A 20102-nucleotide genomic window follows, 5' to 3' on the forward strand; every position below is an offset into this window, starting at 1 on the left:
GTACTGTATAATTTACTTTAGTTGTAGAAAAAAAATGTCCATCTCCTTCAAATTTTCTCGTCACTACAGTCCAAAACAATCTTCGATTAGAAACCATTAGACTATTAGGCCATTAGATAAACAAGCAGATGTTATGAAAGTGAAAATTTGGGAACAAAATTTTACTGGTATATGATCAGCTTTACTATTTGGAGAAAGCAAAGTCATATGTGCCAGCACCAAACTGTGAAACAGAAGAAGCATGGTGGAACACTTACAATGGCAGGCCTTGGAAGCTTACTATCACTGAGTAAGCAACGAATGTCAACAGCAAGATGTCAGGACATCTGTCTGATATAAAAGGTTTATGCAATACAATGAAAATAGTCCAAATTACAAGAGTAAATGTGGGCAATGAGGGAATAAACATAGGTAAAATATGAACCTCTCCTTGGTCCCACCCACATGTGTTTCTCCAGCACCTCACTATTCTGATCTTGGAAATATGGGTCAAAATCTGCAATTTGGTGCCTGAAAGTGCAGGGAAAGGTGAATAAAGAACAGGATTGGGCTCCCTATCATCATGTTGATGGCTTTACTGCTAAAGAATACAAAGTTTGTCTATAAACAATTTTCTTTTTTTTTTTTTTTTTTTTTAGTTGTAGGTAGTGTGGTGAAGGCTTATAAATCCTGTCTGTTTTTTCTTCTTTCCTGGGCCCTGCTGGGGAGATATCTGTTTGTCCTAGTGGCAAACCCAAAATGATGGGATTTTGCAAAGTAATAGGAAATCCCACATTTTATTTTTATCATTAAAACAGGATATGAGGGGAAACCTTCCAATGGGAACACCTGTTATAATTAGAGCTGTCTAGGAAGGGATTTTACTTCACTTTGGAGAGGTTTCCTGTCACTTACAGCTGTGCCTCCAGAAGATTGTTAATGTAGAATGCACTAAAACATATTGCATCTGGTATTTGGGTCAGATGACACATTTTTGCCAAATATTGCATGCAATACTGAAAATTTCAATTTACTATACCTTTATGTGGTATTTACTTCAAAAAGCAAAAAGGTAAATACTTCATAAAACAGCGTTAAAGTCAATTCACTAGGGAATTAAATGAATAATTGCACGAGTTAAATAAGTAGTGGTCCAGGCATGCAATATTGAAGGAATGTAAAAACATAAAAGTCAATTTAGAGCTAATACTTGAATTTTTCACAAATATATTTTTAGATATCTTTGAGGAAAATGTTTGCAATACAGAATTGGATTAAGAATAGGCAAGTATTCTTACAAAGGTGTGGAACTAGAGCTGCTAGGAGAGGGTTGTCATCAATTTGAAGTTTTGGCAGATGGATACCAGAGTGAGACTTTGAAGAACATCAATGGGGGAGATTTACTAAAACTGGAGCACAGAAAATCTGGCGTAGCTGTGCATAGTAACCAATCAGCTACTAGGTGTTCTTGTCAAAGCTTTATTGAACAAGATGAATTTAGAAGCTGACTGGTTACTATGAACAGCTGCGCCAAAATCTCTGGGCTCCAGTTTTAGTAAATCTTCCCCAAAGGCTATTCTCTAGCAAGAAAAAACAGACATGTCCAAAGATATAGCAATGAATTTGCCAAATGTCACAGCAAAAATGACTGTAAAGTGTAACTAAAGGCAAAAGCTTTTTATTTCTATTTTGGATACAGTAAGGGAGGGTTAGAACCCCCATCAGTATTTTTTCTTTTTTTGCCAGCTGTGTCCCATTGGGGAGATTTCCCTCTGTTAGTGTTCCAATGTCAACCCACAATGTGGGATTTTCTTTCACTTTTAATGATAAGGAAAAACAGTGGAAATAGAGAGAGTGAATCTCTCTAAAAGGGGCATAGACAGCAATAAAAACTGATAAGTGTTGTAATCCCTCTCTGCCGTATCCATCCCAGTGGATATGTCATGCGATAAAATACTGATGGGTCCCATGAGATAGTGAAAATTTCAATGAAATAAATCATGCCTTATTTTATGAGCGTTTTTTAGTGAATGGAATTTTTTTTGGAAAAACACAAGGTATTTTACCACAGATCTTAAAGCGGTACATACCACTCCATTAATGGAGCCCGATGTCCCTAAAAAAACACAGATGGCAATAAAAATCTGTTTAGCCATTCCCTACTCTATCCAAGGCTGAAAAAAAGTTTTGGCTATATGTCCAATCTTAGTACAACTGGGTAAATACAGGCTAGGGTAGGAAATCTTGCAAATTGTTTTTAACTGTATTGCACTGATAATAATTTGGTACATTTGCATATGGGAAAAGTTACTCCAATAAAATAGTGCAGATAGCACAATGGGCAAATGTAAATGGCTTAAATATTTACCATATAGAAGTCTTATCAGTTTTGCAACTTGTCTTGTGTTTGTTGTCTGTCTAATGCTGGCCATACACAAAACCAATTTCAACAAGTTTGTGATTGCATAATTGACAGAAAGCATCTAGGCAACCTACCACAAACCTACGAAACCATGAAAGATTTACACTATTGGTGGTAGGTTGCCTTAATTAGTGGAATGCTTTTGTGGCCAAAAATAGCAAAAAAATGTCACAAAACCTGTGTATGTATTATATATAGATACAGTATATATATATATGTAAAGAACATTTCATGTGTATCATTTAGCTTTCATCAATGGATAGATGTCCGTCTTATGAATGAAATAGTTGGAATAAGTCACAGTAGGAACACTAGATTTTAGCGAACTGGTGGGTTTAATACTGGGTCAGGCAAACAAATTCAGAATATAGTAAGTCTTATTTAATAAATTAGGTATACAGTATCTTCCCTGCCATATCATTACTGAACAAATGGTCTAAGCAATCGAGGTCAGTCATAGAAAAAAAGTATGTGAACTTTTTGGATAACATTCTAAAAAGAGAGTAACTGGAAGGTATTTAAATCAATGGGTCTGCTACTCCTTTCAATCCAAGGTGTGGGTTTGATGCATTCTGCCATCTTTAAAATCACAGAATTATGGCAACCTGCTCTTCAAAGAATTGTTTTGAAGTGCATTATGCCCTGATCGAAAGAGATTTCAGAGGACTTCAGAAGAATAGTTGTTAGGAATCATGAAACTAGAAAGAATAACAAAGGGTTTTGAAAGGTTTGAGTAGTGGTTTTGCTGATAGTATATAAATGGAACAAACGTAGCACCACTTACTACCCAGGATTGGACATACTACAAACATCAGTCACAATGTATAATTCTCAAACAGATAAAGCAAACCTATTTGTAATTTTACAAGTTTGCATTAATGCGATTCTGACGTATTACAATAAAGACAGTATATTTTTCTAATGTACCTTATTATTAGTATACAAAGTCCATGAGTGCCACTTAGGTGACAATGCCTAGGCTCAGTCTCTCAAGGTCTGCCCGAGAAAGGCTTTATGTAATTATGTAATTATGTAATTTATGGAATTATGTAATTTAATGAAATAAAGGTTTAACTCTGTATCATATGTACACAATGTTACTGTTGTTAACAAACACAGTCCTACATGCCAACTTCAGTAGCTGCAGGCATTTTGAAGAAATTCACAACAGCACAGATATCTCAAATTCTTTACCCTTTTTTTTCCTATGGAGAGCATAATCTTGGCAGCCTGTCAGCATTCTGATGTAAACAAACAGCAAGTGGTTCTGAACTGACTGAAATCTAAATTTAGAGTCTTTATTGTAATCTTTGAGGATAAACAAGATCACTGTACATGCAACTAGAGAGGTTAGTGATGGCTTGTTTTAAAGCTCTTTTATTGCTTGTTAAGAATGTGTAATAGTCTGGGTTCAGATGCATTTAAGCCCTCATTCAAAGGGTCCTCCTGCATTTGTTTTAGGTAAATGTAGGAAATATTGTGTTGCATGCATAGATTTTTTTTGTGAACACAGATGAACAGATTGCACCTAAATGCAAGCAAACACAAAGTGTCAATTGTACCATTTAAAATTATTACATGCATTTAGAAATGCATATAAATGCATTCCCGATGTCACTTAAGGCTACTTTCACACTGAAAGCACCGGGCTATACACCGCTCCCAAACCACCCCAAACATGCTGCTTGCAAGACTTTTCATAATGTCCCGCAATTGCACTGCTCCAGTGTGAAAAGTCACACTGAAATGAATGAGGAGGCAGTTTTCATTCGTTAGAGGCTATTTCTAGCGCTAAAACGCTTGAAAACCGCCTCAGTGTGAAAGCAGCCCAGAGGTCTTCTTACATCTATGCAGTTACCTTGCAGTAGTTTAGGAGTTTATTTCCTAAAGACATATGGGCTGTTCACTTTTGCAAAGGGAATTTGCAAGGGTATTTTTCCTAGAGCTTAGTGAATGAAGTGAAGCTCTGCTAACTTTAATCATCCAATCATGTGCAAGCAAAAATGCTTTTTTTAAAACATTTTCTTTGCTCATGATTGCATATTCTTTGCAAAGTGAACTTCCACACAATTCATTAATCTCTGGTGAAAATTCCCCCCGCAAAATGTAACTTGGCTTGCTTCTTTTATTGGCTGAACTAGATGGACATGTCTCTTTTTCCAACCTGACTAACTACGTAACTATGTAAAGCGAACAGCCTATTTGCCTTTAGTAAACTGACCCCTTAATGTTGATAATGTGTCACCACATACTGTACACTTTCACATGTACATGCATAATGTACATAGTGTTATGTACTTTAGCACATAGCTTTGTTAATGCATTGTAAAAACTGTGTAGAATTCTGTCTAATAATGCTTAATAGGCATGACACATGCATACCATGAAGATGTTTAAAATTGTAGTTAAGAACACTGCAAGCTAAGTTTTTCACAAATATACTACATTGATGTGAACAGTTTTCCATACAGGTACATGTGGTTTCTGCAATAAATGCATAGCTGTGCATGGGCACTTAGTAATGATGGGGTCCCCAGGAATCTAACAGACATACAGTACATACACAAGAATTTTAAAACTAGGAACGATCATTTCTTTTTCTTCGAATGTTAGATCTCAACAAACAATAAAACTTTCCTTTAATAAACCAGTTGATGTTTTCCATGTGTATTAGCTGTCAGTATTTATGATGCAGTGGTGGTGGTGGTGGTTAGGGGGGGTGGGGCACAGACACAGCAAGGCTTCCATTTACTCCCCATGGCAAAAAGCAGGAAAACAGATCATTATTTTGGTTAGTCATATTCATGCTCCAGCACCAGGCTGGGGACGGGGTGGATGCAGCTGACACTGATTCTCAGCTTCACATGCTGAGAGGTGAGTCCAACGTCAATGAGGCTACTGAGAAGATCAAGACAATATTGTCAGGATCCTTCCAAAGCCTGGAGCTGCTGTACCCTGTCAGCTGATAATGGCTCTGGGTTACAGAAGAACAAAAGTAAGTGTACTCCTGTGACCCACGAGAGAAGAATGGTCAAAAAAGCTTCAGCCATATTTTTCTTTTAAGCAACTTTTGAAGTTTGCAAGAGGACATTCTTGACATGTCATCATATATAGCAACAGCATAAATTAAAAAAAAAAAATCTTTTATAGTTAAAAGCAGTCCTTAAGCTCCAGTCAAGTAACTTTGCCTAGGCTGATGATGTCATGAGTCTTCTACAGGCAGGAGGAAGCTTTCCTCAGTAGTTTCCTTTCCCTTCGGGATCAGATTGTAACATTGTAATTTTGTAGCAAGTCACCTGCATCAAAGGGCTGAGCTGTGTTGGATATGTGTGAACAAAGTTGAGAAATTTACAGGCAACAGGATTTACATTGTTGTGCCATTACTGAACCCACATCTCAGTCCAGAAAGAAGATGCCGACCCTGGATAGTCCTGGATAGGAAAGATGGCTTTGTCCTTCTCAAGAGAAGAGATTAAAGCGGGGGTCCACCTATCTATCGTTTTTTTTTTTTTTTAGTTCATTCACAAACTTTTCTTCTCAGCATTACATACTCACATATTGTGTGTAATATGTCCGCCTGTGTCAGATTTCGTCGGAAAGAATAACTTATATTATTCACTGCAGGCGGTTTCCATCTTCATTGTGGGCATTTGAAGCCCACAAGCATTTATTTCCTGGATGTGGTGAATGCTGTGCTCCCAGCATTCACCGCTCGTTCCCGCACATGCTCAGTGGCATCCTGGGAAGACTGAGACTAGCTCCCAGGAGTCTGGGAGAGGCTAGAAACACGCCTACTCCCACGGGAGGAGAACCAGGAAGTGCAAAGAAGAATAGAAAAATAAAAGGTAATTACGGCGATTTAAATTTTTTTAAACGGCATGTCAGCATCTAGGCAAGGAAGAGAATACATACAGATATTGTTCAAAATTTGGGTGGAACCCCGCTTTAAAACATTTTCAGAGGGGAACTGTGATCTCTGAGATAAGTAATGCTTTACCTAACATGCAAAATATATATTATGCTAGGTTCACTGCCAGCTGAGTTAAGGTTAGTGTATAGGTTTAAACAAACCAATTATCATAAGGGGATTCAGTGTTAAGAGCTAATTAAATGATGTGCAGCTGAGGTTCATTTACTAAAGGAGTAGAGCATGTTCACCTAAATGAAATGAAAATGTGTATCTAAGGATTAGTAGGCTGCAATATATTCAGTTTTTGTTTCTGAGTTTAGATACACTTTTATTTAACTTAGTGAATAAGGTGAAGCGAAGTGAAAATTAACTCTGCAAAGAATACATAGACATGTGCAAAGTGAACATGTTCTACTCCTTTAGTAAATTACTGAATGCTTAGCTTTATGTGGCGTTCTCTTCTAAGATCCCTTGTACACGGATGGTTTAGGTTTGTCTTTGCAGCATCCTGACATATAAGAGAAAAGGAGAAAAGTGTTGACAGATGCATTTTCTGCATGTCTACGTAAACTTGAAGAGTAGTGACTGTCATACATCTGATCATGCAGATGAGTTAGCAATCAGCGCAATCACGTGGAAATCAAATATGTCAATGAATATATTTACACCAATAGAATCCTGACAGCTTCTAGACATAACTGATAACATAATCTACATAATCGCAATATTGTGCTACCTAGATTTGTGCTCCTTTATGATGGGAATTAAGTGGGAAAAAGCAATGTCATATGTGTTCTTAAGTGATTTATTTCTAACATAAACCATACAGGTATAAATACTGATAAGTACATCTTTTTATAAAATATGGACATAATCTATAGAGAGGAAAAATCATTTTATTAATTCATTGCCTATCATTCTGCTTGTGGGCCTACAGAATACACAACAGCACATGAGAGCTATGCCTGAGCTGACAGAGCATGGAACTATAATATTTTCTATGCTTTTTCTGTATAGCAGGGTATAAATTCTGTTATATAGAAACATTTCAGATTTGCATGATTTCAAAATCTAAGTAAAATATACATTTGTGATATAAAGCATCCTCCCTTGGCTTCTCAGAACTTTGCTTGTTCACTGCATTTCCACAAAATGTCTCTTTAGCTGTTGCTGGTCAGATGCTGTTTAGTGTAATAGATCTTTCCATATTAAGTGACAGTTATCAGTACCCAGACACTGCAATTTGTCTTTATCTCAGGCTATGGAATTAAAGTACAGCTCCAGTCATTTTTATGATTGACTGGAGAAGTGTTAAAAGCTCTGCCTGGTGTTTATTGCTATGTCCCAGTTGGGTAAAACTTTCATATCTTGGGTAAAGGATATGAGAGGAAACCTTCAGAGGACTTGGGCAGCAACAACAAAAACCTGAAGGTATGGATGGTATGAACTGGATCTCCGTTCAGTTTTACATTGTGGAGTAGAATCTGCTTTGTAAAGTGCAATAGCTCTACTCAGGCGGCCCTCAAACACAAAAGGGTCTCGAAAAGCACCTTGAACAAGATCGAGAAGTTTAGAAGAAACAAGAGCAACATACTAATGATTTTGAGCGTATTGTTTATTTCATGTTTACATTTTAGAGTGAAAAAAAACATGTTGCAGGTGATTACACAGTACTTTATCAGGGTTTGAGATGCAGTTTAGGATAAAAAAAAGACGGACTCTGAAAAATGTCTAGGGTACAGCATACAGTTGTTCCTTCTTTTCAAAGCAGGCTTTAGCAACTTTGAAAAAGGGAACTATTTGCACCTACAATCCCACTGGAGTCTGCCATGTTTTAATTTAAACAGCATTTCAAGCTCTGATAAAGAGAGCACTTTAAAATGAAATGTGTGACTTTTATTACCCTGGATTTGTATAATGAAATAATCACTTCTGGGCCCCCAAAAGTTTTGATATGTCACTCCAGTTTCTTCTACACTCCAGCAATAAAACTCAAACCGCGCTTCTAACTCTTCTCCACTCTATTCAAAAATGTGGCTGAAATTCTAATTTAATAACTTTTCAGTGTAACACTAGAAATACACTTTAATAAGTAAATATAACTCTTAACAAAATGTTATTTTCTATCCGATTGCAAATGGCGTATGAATTTCTAATTATAACAAAGCCCCCCCACACAGACTAAACTCTGCATGTGCTGAATAGAACAATATGGAACAATAAACACCAATGTTCGTATACCTTATAGCTATCTTTTCAGTACAGTATAACTCTTTGTACAAAACAGTAAACAAAACTATATCAAAATAATATGAAGTGCAACTATATGCAAAACGCTGCATACAAAACAGTTTCGATAGTTACCTGTGCAGGAAATTTAAGCATTTATAGATCTATATAAATATATCTAAAGTGTGCTAAAGCAGGAATGGGACATTTTAATTTTATAATGTGTTTTGGCTGTTGCATGTAGCTCATATGAGAGCAGTTGTCTCTTTTTTTTTTTTTTTTTTTTTTATATATTAAAGAAAAAAAATATTTTACATGTTCCAATGACCACATGATAAACAAGCCATAAAGTTCCAACTGCGACTGTTCTACAACTCGCAAAGTACTCAGTAGATTTAGATCATCAATAGGTAGCAGAAAGGGCACCTCTTCCACTCTAATCAAACCCAGTATTTTATTTTTCATTCTATATTTGGACATTGTTCATCCTCACTATCAATAGCAATAACTACTTTCAACCTATTTGTATAGAACTGAGCAACCTGTTGGATTTCAGTCCAGCAGGTATCCCAAAACCTGTTTTGAGGCTCCTTGATTGTCATATATGTATACATTCTACCTAGAACCACTGTTTTGTGTCTGGAGACCAAATGGTGACATTCAGTGACACATGTGGCCTAATCTAGGAATGTGATGAGCACCAGGTTAGCAAATGAACTGGGTTTTCAAAAGCACCAAAAAGTATTGACAGCAGCTACCTAAATTATACATTCAGCCCTTGGAATGCCCGAACCAGTTGCTGATGGAACCTTAGGATGTAATAGTACAGAAACAGCTGAAGGTACAAAGCATTGAACAACTGGTACTTATGAACATACAATAGCATGATCAGTGTTGAAGTGCTCTGTAAGTCCTGTAAAAGGTGGTTCTTCTTGGAGGTGTTCCCCTGCGTTGATATTTGTGTCAGCTTCAGCTGCACTTGTGTCTGCTTTCCTTCCATCACTCACAGCGTCATCATCTGTCAACCTTTCTTGAGAATGTTGAGTGTTATCAATATCTCCTTCTTTTTCTGCCTTCGTGGTTTCTGTGATCCCTTCAACTGTTGGTGGACAATTAGTATTGGTATTACGAATTACTGGTGATTCTTCAACTTCTTCTTTCTTCAGCTGGGCCACTACTTCACTGTGGAGGCCATCGCTCTGGTTATGATAGATGTTTCCATCTGTTTGGTGATTGATGTGTACCTGTACTGTGTCATCTATTTTCATTTGTTCTTCATTCTTCTTGTTTCTGTCTGATTCTTTGTCCTTAGAATTAACTTTTCCTTTCCCCTTTCTTGAGTGCTTGCTGTGCTTTTCCTCTCTTGAAAATCTCCAATGAAACTGAAATGAGCAAGTAGACACATTTGTGGGAATTAATGAAGGAAAATTATCAAAGGGAACTTTGAGCAATTCATTTAAAGGTGGTTAATTGGAAATTTGCAAATGCCATTGACCTGTGTCGAGGAATAATAATAATACAGAATACAATAGCAAATAACTAATAAGGGACTTTAACCGGCACCAATATAGACATTTTTGTATAAAACGTATACATTTATTTTTCATACAGTAAAAAATGTATACTTTTAAAAAAAAAACATCCCTCAGGCTAATATAAATACAAATCACGTGACATTATTAATCTTGCAACTTCCTCATCCTGCAATATATCACCAATCATACATTAATACCAAAAGGTCATCTCAAAGTCATCAATGAGTACAGTGAGCAGAACCTTTCTCAACACGTTTCTTAGGCATGTATTGTAGGGGTATAATTGCCAGGATGATGCCATAGTAAAGGCAGCCAATATGAAAAAAAAACATATGATGTTTACAAACAGTATGCACTCAACCAACAAGGGCGAACCAATAGGTTCCAAGGGATGAAAGAAGAAATCGGAAAGTGGACATCAACTCATCAAAAACCCCATGGAGCTTAGAAGCATAAATATGGTCTAAATGATTCATGTGTACCCATACTCTACAGTGATTGGATTGCAAGGGTTAAATGTTGGTAAATGACTGCAGCCCACACCAAGACTGAATCAATGGCCCCAACGTTGTGTTTCCACCATCATCAGAGACTCCCTGTATTGTGGACAGGTGATCACTCTTCCAAGGGCATACATACTACATATAGTATATATGTAAAATATATTGGAGAGAAAAAAGACAAAGTACTTTTGTCCAGATAATGAAACTTTGACATGACCTCAAATATTATTTTTATTTCACAGTACACACATTGTTCTTTGTATTTCACAAGTAGTAATGGGTAATTTACATGGCTCTTCCCAGATAGGCCATGTGACACAAGCCAAAGAACTTTGCAAATACATATAATGACATAATAAATGTAATAGTATACGGGAGAGATGCCGCATCACTTTTGTCCATATATTTTATAGGGACTAGTAATGGGACAGGCGGCTTTGGTAACTTCTATAAAATATAAAATTCGTTTTATAAACTAAGCCAATGGTTTCTTGTGCCTGAAGCCTCCTATTCGGTCCAACTTAGGCAGCTCCTACAATTTTATGTTTATTATAGTTGCTGACTTCCTTTATTCTAGTTAAAATCAAAGTAGGTAGGGTCTGCTATATCTGGATATTGGATATTGGGCATTTGATCAGTTTGTTGAGCCCTTGGTTAGAACGTCACTACTTTCTATACATAGAATATGTTTTACAAGCTGTATTACACATAGTTTCACATTTTTAGCATAAATCAGACCAAACTTTTTTTTTTTTAAGGCACTACTCGCCCAAAACATGAAAACACTTTAAGGGAATTGCACATTTTAAGCATTATGACAATTTTGCTCATTCAATTTCCATTGCTGAGGAATGTAAGTACAGTGCTACCCTGATAATCTGCTTCACCAGCTATTTAATATTTACTATTCACTTCCGCAAAACATGCCGCCTAACAGACAAACCAGCACTGTGAATAATATGCAAATTTGACTTTTTGTTAAAAGTCAACAGCTAAAGTCCTCATTTCCATCAACTACTCCCCTAGCTGCAGCAGTATGCAAAGAGCAGTGACGCATGAGTGTCACAGGATGGACAGAGCTGTCTATGAATTGTAGGCTATCATTGCTAATTCAGCTTCATAACACTGCTTAACAGCTTGCTGCCCTTGTCGTCGCCCTACAACATATTACTCATGTGTTTATCACTTATATTTCAAGGTAATTTTCCAAAGTTTTGCATGCTGATAGAGTTGAGGGCTCCAGCAGCAGATACACATAATACGTTTCATTGATTCAAGGACACCATTTCCTCAAAATGCATTGATTGGGTGGGGACAAGGATGGAAAACTGTGAAACAATTGTTTTGCTTTGTAATAATGCATGGGCCATTGTTGGCCAGAAGCTTATGTACAAGGGTTCTTCAAAAAGATTTTTTAACTCTTATCAAATATAAAAAAATGTGAAAACTTTTTGAGGACCCTTCGTATTTTAAGGAACTAATGATCAAATTTTTAGATGTATAAGAATAAAAATATATAAAGTTTTAACATAATGTATGTTTAAAGCGGAGTTCCAGTAGTTTTTGTGTTTATTAAAAGTCAGCAGCTACAAAAAGTGTAGCTGCTGACTTTTAATATACACACACACTCACCTGCCCCAGGATCCAGCAATGTGGCCGCCCGAACCCTCGGTTCTCTCCCTCTCCTCTCCTCGGCGCCGGAATTATAAGTGTGGGCACCTGGCAGCGACAGCTTGTGGATTCACAGCCGGGTGCACACTGCGCATACGCGAGTTGCGCTGCGCCTCCTTAATTGTTGGGCAATCTTCTGTGTCGTGTCCCAGAAGATTGCAGGGAGGAAGGGGGAGGGGAGAACCTCGGCGACCTGAGCGAAAGTGGGAGTGGGTACGTGTCGAAACTAGGTACCCACCCCCCCCCAAAAAAATGACGTGCCAAATGTGGCATAGGAGGGGGGGAGAAGTGCTTAAAGCGGAACTTCACCTTTTGGGTGGGCACCTTAAATGTCTCATGTATTTTTGGCCTTTTATTGTTAATACTGTGAGAGATGCTGCTGCAAAACTGTGCAACCTCAGCAACTTATATTTAGGGTGACTATAGAGAGAGTCACCACAAGGGCAGTAGTAAGAAAATCCAGGATTGAATTATAAAAACCTGTTTATTGTAAATTTAGGTCACTTTCAGTTCACTTCAGGGAAATGGACTGCTTCTGTATGTGGAAACAGAATTTTCTGTTTCAGTCTATATGCTCTATATTTACTCCCAGTACAATACCCAACATAAGTTAAGATTCCATTATCAGCTTGCCACTACCCCGTTAAAAGCTAAAGATTGTGCAATTATTCATGATTAAAACTTTAATCATGAATAATTACAAACCATCTGGCAATGTAAAAAATTTGGTTTGATGAAGTCTTCCTTTTTTGCTTGAAAGGCATACTGTATTCTGCTTTTGTTTTCTCAATAGGGAACTAATGTTTTGTGTGAGACTGAGAAACTACTAGAAAGACAGTACATAAATTAATGAAGCTTTTTCTGGTTAATTATATATTGCAACATAAAGTAACACCTATTTTTATGTGTTTCAGACTAAATGCAAATTACAAAAGCATGGATTCACTTAGTGTTAATAAATTCCTTCCAAACTGCAGAGCAAGTGGGTGAATTGGTAACAAGGGAAGATGTTAACAAAAGCGCCACAATTAAACAAAATCGCACAGTGAAGTCCTAGATTATTAATGTGCGATACAGAAGAAACCCAGTTCTAACAGAATGGTATTTGATTTGCTGCAGCACAATGTATCATTCATAATTGCCATTTTTTTTAAAGAAATCTTTCTTTCACCTTTTCCTTTCTTGGTTGCATCTCAATAATGATGGGCTCCCACACCCTCTTAGTAACCACTTCCTGTCTACATGCATGCATCCCATAGATGCCTGCATGACATTTCTCATGGCAGATTTCCCTATGCCTTCTGATGCTGTGGATTATGTCTGCTTATTGTGCGTTGAAGCAACAAACAGATCTCTATGGGAAGCCTGTGTAGCAAGGCCATACAGTAGGAGGTTGGCCATACAGAAGCGTTGGCACTCTATAGCAGGTAGTGCCTGAACAGAAATCTTCATGGTGGAATCACCAGGTATTACTTTAATAAGAGCTGCATATTTGAAAATATTTTAAAGAGACCTTGCCACCAGAACATTTATTTTATCAATTTCTTATAAGATTATTTGTGCATTTAATGTATTATAAGCATATTATTTAACCCCCCACACCTTCCCCCTTTCCTGTATACATATCCTTAAAGTTGTTCTAAAAGCAGAATGCATTAAGGTAAAACACCTTCTGGGTGCAGCTCACCCCCTCATATACTTACCTGAGCTTCATCTCGATCCAGCAATGTGCATGATAGAAGCGTCTCTCCCAGGTCTCTCTCTGTTCACTGGCTCAAACAGCAGTCAATCACAGCCAGTGAGACAATAAGGAGAGAGTGGGGGCAAAGAAAAAAAAAACCTTCTAGGTGCAGCTCACACCCTCATATACTTACCTGAGCCCCATCTCGATCAGGAGGGGGGAGGAGCCAGGACCACCCTCAGGGGACCCAAAAAGAAGAGTATTGGAGCTGCTCTATGCAAAACCATTGCACAGATCAGGTAAGTACTGTTATTTTTTTTTAAACAAAAACAACTTTAAGAATCACTTTAAGCCCTGAGACATTAAAGAAGAGTAGCTAACCTTTGTTCGGAAAACATTGTTCTAATCTAGTTTACAACAGATAATGAGATCTGCCAGCACAGTACAAACTGGATTAATTATGATAAACATTAATTCCTTATACCTTCACAAACATTACACAGAGAAGGATGGAGTGGCTGTGCTAAGGAACTGACTCTTCATGGAGAAGTCAATTCTCTAGCAAGTAAAAAGGAACTTTGAAGTGCTGGCGATAAATGGACAGACAGGCGTATAGCAGCTGCTAGTGGCAATGGAGTACCTGAGACACCTTTGCTAACAGTACTTCATTTGGGCTGTAGGCTGGACTTATTATTTTGACATATTCTGATAGTTTGTACTGCGGTACCGACTAGGAATTGTCTTTACGATATCTATCTTAGGTGGACGTGCCGCTGTTTGTACTTTATTGTATAATTGTGTCCTGTCTTACTTTTTCTGCCAATTTATATCTGATATTACTGTGCATGTTATATTCTTTAATAAAATCATTTATGGAAAAAAAAGGAACTTTGAAAATGAATCATGATTTTTGGAAATGAAAAACACTGCGAGTAAACATTTGAAATACTTGATTTTATGTTTTTACCTTTCATTGGGTTGGTGACAAGGTTTCTTCAAAGCTATGATCATAAAAATTAGAATTTGTTATGTAGACTTCCAGTGTGCCTATCTGACACCTTTAGCTGAGGCCACTGTCATCATTTGCCATGTACTGGAGGAGGTGGCACAGAGAGTGGTTTGGTAATTCCACCATATGTGTATACTTAACATTACTTTATTTCCTAGGTCACTGATAAAAGGTAAAGAATGTCACCTTTGGCTCTTTCCTCTTCGTCTTATGGGGGAGTGCCGGTCTCTGCATGAACACAATCTGCTTGGTAGTGACATTACCATCCCTGGAAAAGAGATTCATAAATAAGCAATGGATGTCATCAGCCATATTGCAGAGCTCCCAAATCCACTTTGACCATTAACCATTAGCCAAAATTTCCATTTATATGAGTTCGATTCCATGCTGAAATGGACGCAATTTGAAATCAAGAATTTCTCGACGAGGATACAACCGGATGATAATTTATTTCCAAAGTATGTGCCAACATATGAAGGCATATCTATTTAAATGCAAGCAGCTTCCAAAGAACGCGTTACCCCTGAAGAAAATGTTAATAAGCATAAACCATTCCCAGACTGCCAGGTCAAGTATTACTCAAATACATAAATGGAATTTGACAGGAAACACATCATCTTATTTCCTGCTTGAAAACTATCATTTATATATCACCATTCACATGTCAAGCAAACTGATCATACCCAGCTGAACAGCACAGTCAGAAACACTGTGAAATAAAACATCAGAAATATTCTAAACCAATATTTGAAATGCTAACTACTTACCCTATGTGTTCCATGTCCTAAATGATAATGGCCACTATATACTAATAAAACTGTCTGTAGCCCACCAGAGTATATAACTACTATAACCTGAGAGGAGACACCATTGTTCAGTTGTTTTTCTACTGGATCACAATAACACTTTAAGAAATCTAAGTGATCAGTGCAACTGCCATTTAAAGCACACTAAAAGGCCTGAAACATTCATTCTGTGAATTATTGGTTCTTTTTTTTTTCAAATCTAAGTTTTTTATTGAATTTTCAAGAAGGGAGGTACATAAAGGGTACAGTACAACTGTGGCCATAACAGGCAATCAAACATACATGATGGCCTTCAGGAGAGGGCCCAATTTCCATCTACAATGTGAAACATATAATTTGTCACAATGGGCAGACAAAACAGTATTGTGCTTATACAATTTTAACAGTAACCATTCCTGATCCTATATATTTATATATGGTATTGCCTTAGGTACCGATCTGTATATTTAGTCAGATTGTCTGTGCCCCGATTATAATAGCGAAAATGGAAAGGAATGTAGCAAAGTGTCTAGAGGTAGAACCAACAGTTGAGGAGATGGAAGGTAGAGAAAGCGGAGGAAGAGGGGAGGAGGGGAGGAGAGGAGGGGGGGAGGGGGGGTATTGTTTAACACGGACATGATGGATGTAGTGATGGTGTCACTTTTCAGTTGGCCAGTTCCGGGATATCCTTTAAGAGTTTAGCAGGGACTGCCCTTCATCAGAGAATATATGAATATGTTCCACAGCCTCCAGACTTTAGAGTGTTTTTCTTGTTTGTGTTGTGCTGTGAGCACTAGATCCTCTAGTTTTTTAATGTCTTCTACTTTACGCAGCCACATTCCAATGGATGGGGCTGCGTTTTGTTTCCATGTAGCTGGAATGCAAGATTTTGCAGCACTGAGTAGATGTCGTACAATAGATTTCTTGTACGACTGTGGTGGCGTGCAGCAGGAAGAACTCTGGGTCTTTCTGAATTAAGTGGTCCGTAAATTTTTGTATGACTGTTTCTATTGTTGTCCAAAAGTGTAGTAGTAATGGGCAGGACCAGAAAATATGGAGGAGTGTCCCTTTGTCTATTTGGCATCTCCAGCATTTATCTGATCTGGTAGGGAAGAATTTATGTAGTAACTGAGGTGTATAATACCACCTCGTTAGGATCTTGTAGTTCGTTTCTTTTATTCTTGTACAGATGGACGATTTTAGAGAGAATCTGAGAATGTTTTGTTTTTGCACGTCAGTAAAAGTACATTGTAGGTCGCTTTCTTATTTTTGCAGGAACACCAAATCAGGTTGTTCCGATGGGGTGTTAAGTAGAGTATACGTTTTTGACAGTACTTGGGGTAATTTTCCTTCGTCTCTACAGTAGTCTTCAAATGTTGTCAGATTGCGTTTGAATTGTACCGGGTCTGGTATTGAGTGAATGAAGTGATGTAAACAGATTGCCTTCCAAAATGAGAGCTGGAAGCCCCCGGTGTCGCTCATAAGTGATATTGGAACCATGTCCATTGATCCCCATTTACATAATGTAAAGCACAGTCTTTACCTGCAGTCAAAAGCGTCTCATATTCTGTTTAGTCTAGTCCAGGCGTAAACGCTGGGTTGCTTAGAATTGGGAGTAGTGGGGAATGTCTCCATGTCAGGGAGGTTGTGTTTATAATTATTGAGCCTACGCGTAACATGGCTCCTATGATAGGATGTGTTGAAATGTCCTTGGGTAGTTGGTCATAGCACCATATTGCTCCCTTTAATGGGACACTCACCTGGGCGCGTTCTATTTGCGTCCATAATTTGGTTTGTTCATTTCTGTTACAGTCAATAATTCTCCCTAGGTGTACTGCTTGGTAGTAGTTTTTTATGTCAGGAAGGGCTAGTCCTCCATAGTGTTTCGGTAGTGTCAGGTATCGTTTGCGTAGTCATGGTTTCGTATGTGACCATATAAATTTGGTAAACAGTGAGTACACTTGTCTAAAGTATAGAGGTGGGATCTTGATTGGCAGAGCTTGGAACAAGTAAAGAAATTTCAGGCAGAATGCACATTTTGATAAGATTGCATCTGCCGAACCAGGAGTGGAGTCCCTTGTTCCACTCCTCGAGCAGCACTCTTGCCTTTGTTAACAGTGGGGGAAAATTGAGTTCAAATGTGTGTGTCAAGTCACAGGGGATATTTGTCCCTAGGTAGACAAGATGGCTATCTGACCATTTGAATTTAAATTTAGTTTTCAGGGAGGTTAGGTTGTCTAATGTCATGTTAATGCCCATAGCTGCAGATTTGTCAAAGTTAATTTTTAGATTAGATATGTTCGCATATCTCTTAAATTCTTTAATAAGGTTTGGGAGGGACACTACAGGGTTAGTAAGGCAAAATAAAAGATCATCTGCATATGCAGAGATCTTGTTTTGGGCCTGGTCTATAGAGGTTCCCGATATATACGGATTCAGGCGTATCGTGCATAAGAAGGGCTCTTGTACTAGGGCGAAGAGAAGGGGTGACAGAGGACAGCCCTGCCTGGTATCATTTGAGATGGTGAAGGGGTCAGAGAGGACTCCATTGGCTTTGACCTGGGCCGTTGGTATAGAGTAAATGTTGGAGATCCAGTGTAGCATATTATTACTGAGTCCGATGTGTTTAAGAATGGAGGACATAAATTCCCAACCCACCTGGTCAAAAGCTTTCTCAGCATCTGTACTGAGAAAACCGCATGGAGTTTTGGTCGCTGAGGCCCTATGTATTAGATTAAGTACCTTGGTGGTGTTGTCTCTAGCTTCTCTTGAAGGAACGAAACCTACTTGGTCCAAATGTATTATGTCTTTCATATGTGGGGATAGTCTGTTGGCCAGTATCTTAGTGAAGAGTATAAAATCTATATTCCGGAGGGATATAGGTCTATAGCTGCTGCAGCTATACCTCTATAGGTATGAGGGAGATGTGGGCTCTTAAGTTATCTCTTTGTAGGTGACCTCCCTCCGTAAGATTGTTGAATAGTTTGACCAGGTATGGGCCTAGTATTGGTAAGAGGGTTTGATAGTATTGTAGGGTAAACCCGTCGGGGCCTGGTGCTTGAAGTGGTTTCATGACTTTGATGGCGCATTGTAGTTCCATCAACGTGATGAGTTCCTCCATTGTTGCCCCTGTTTCTTCTGAGAGTTTAGGGATGTCTGATAAGGTAAGATAGTCCTTTATTTCAGTGTCACTACTATGCTGTTTCGGGAGTTGTATAAGGAAGAATAGTAGGCCTGGAATTCCCGTGCAATTTGGGTGGGCATGAGTTTCTTGTGTCCCGAGGGTGAAATAATTTGGGGTATGTATGCGTGTAGTCTCTGTTGTCTAACTGCTTTGGCCAGTAGTTTCCCGCACTTGTTACCTGATTCGTAGGAGGGTTTCCTACAGAATTGTAATGCTGCTTTAGCTTTGTACTGTAAAATATCTACTGTTTGTCTTCTGAGAGTCAGCAGTTCTGTTTCTAGTGAGGGTATTGGGTTGCTTTTGTGTTTGGTTTCTAATTCACGTATCTTATGTAGAAGTAGAAGTAGCTGCTTTTCCCGTTCTCGTTTGACACGTGCCCCGTGTTTGATCAGGACCCCCTGATTACGGACTTGTGAGCTTCCAAATCATTCGTTCTTTGCTTTTTCTTCTGTTTTTGTGTAAAAACACAGACATTTTATACTGAACCTGATTTAAAAAACAACATTTAGTTAAGGTATTATTTAAAAAGCCACCCCTAGACACTTAATAAAATACTTACATTCAGCCCTTCTCCTAAATTCATCATTGCGTGGCCTTGCCTGGCACCACACAGCTTTTGCAAAAAGAAGTCCTGGCCATGTCCAGCTCCAATTTTGCTTGACCTATTCATTCCTATAGGTGGTCTATCCATTCTTATAGGTGCTCTCTACTCACGGAGGCCACCTGCCACTACCAGGAGTATAGATAAACCATAGGATTGACTTGACTAAGCTTTGCACATGCAACGTAGAAGCTCAATGTGGTGCCAGGAAGAGATTCACAGTAGGGAACTTGAAAGTGGGGCTGAAGGTAAGTACTTTGGTAGTGGCCTGCAACTCAGGAAGGGTCGAGGAATATTTAAAAGACAACTTCCCTAAACGTGAAGTAGTACCTGAAAGTAAACCTGTTTTTAAAGGAACTAAACTGGTAGTAAGATTGTAAAATAGACACTCGGGGTGCCTACAAAAATCTTCTGATGTGTGCGTGAATTTATTTTTAGAATGTTCACACACATCCCAGCTGAGCATTTCATTCTAAGAAAGAACCTAGTCATAGAAACGTAGAATCATAGACTACATTTAGGTTCTTTCCAAGAGTAAAATGACAGGGAGCAGGCTGGCTGAGACTGGACACTCTATAATAAAGCCCAATTCC

At 38.2% G+C, this 20102-nt stretch overlaps 1 protein-coding gene across 1 annotated transcript in view; it reads right to left on the bottom strand.

The window, feature by feature from the left end:
* Positions 1–645: 645 nt before the first annotated feature.
* The window catches only part of RFTN1 (raftlin, lipid raft linker 1), a 464957-nt gene continuing 445500 nt past the window's right edge, over positions 646–20102 (bottom strand). Inside the window, exons 9-10 of the mRNA XM_073630197.1 lie at positions 15126–15207; positions 646–9922 (exon numbers count right to left, since the gene is read on the bottom strand). Of these exons, the coding sequence (XP_073486298.1) occupies positions 9407–9922; positions 15126–15207 (598 nt within the window). The 3' untranslated portion in view covers positions 646–9406. The remainder of the gene's footprint in view (positions 9923–15125; positions 15208–20102) is intronic.

Source organism: Aquarana catesbeiana, linkage group LG05 (assembly GCF_042186555.1).
Source record: "Aquarana catesbeiana isolate 2022-GZ linkage group LG05, ASM4218655v1, whole genome shotgun sequence".
Classification (NCBI taxonomy): Eukaryota; Metazoa; Chordata; class Amphibia; order Anura; family Ranidae; genus Aquarana; species Aquarana catesbeiana.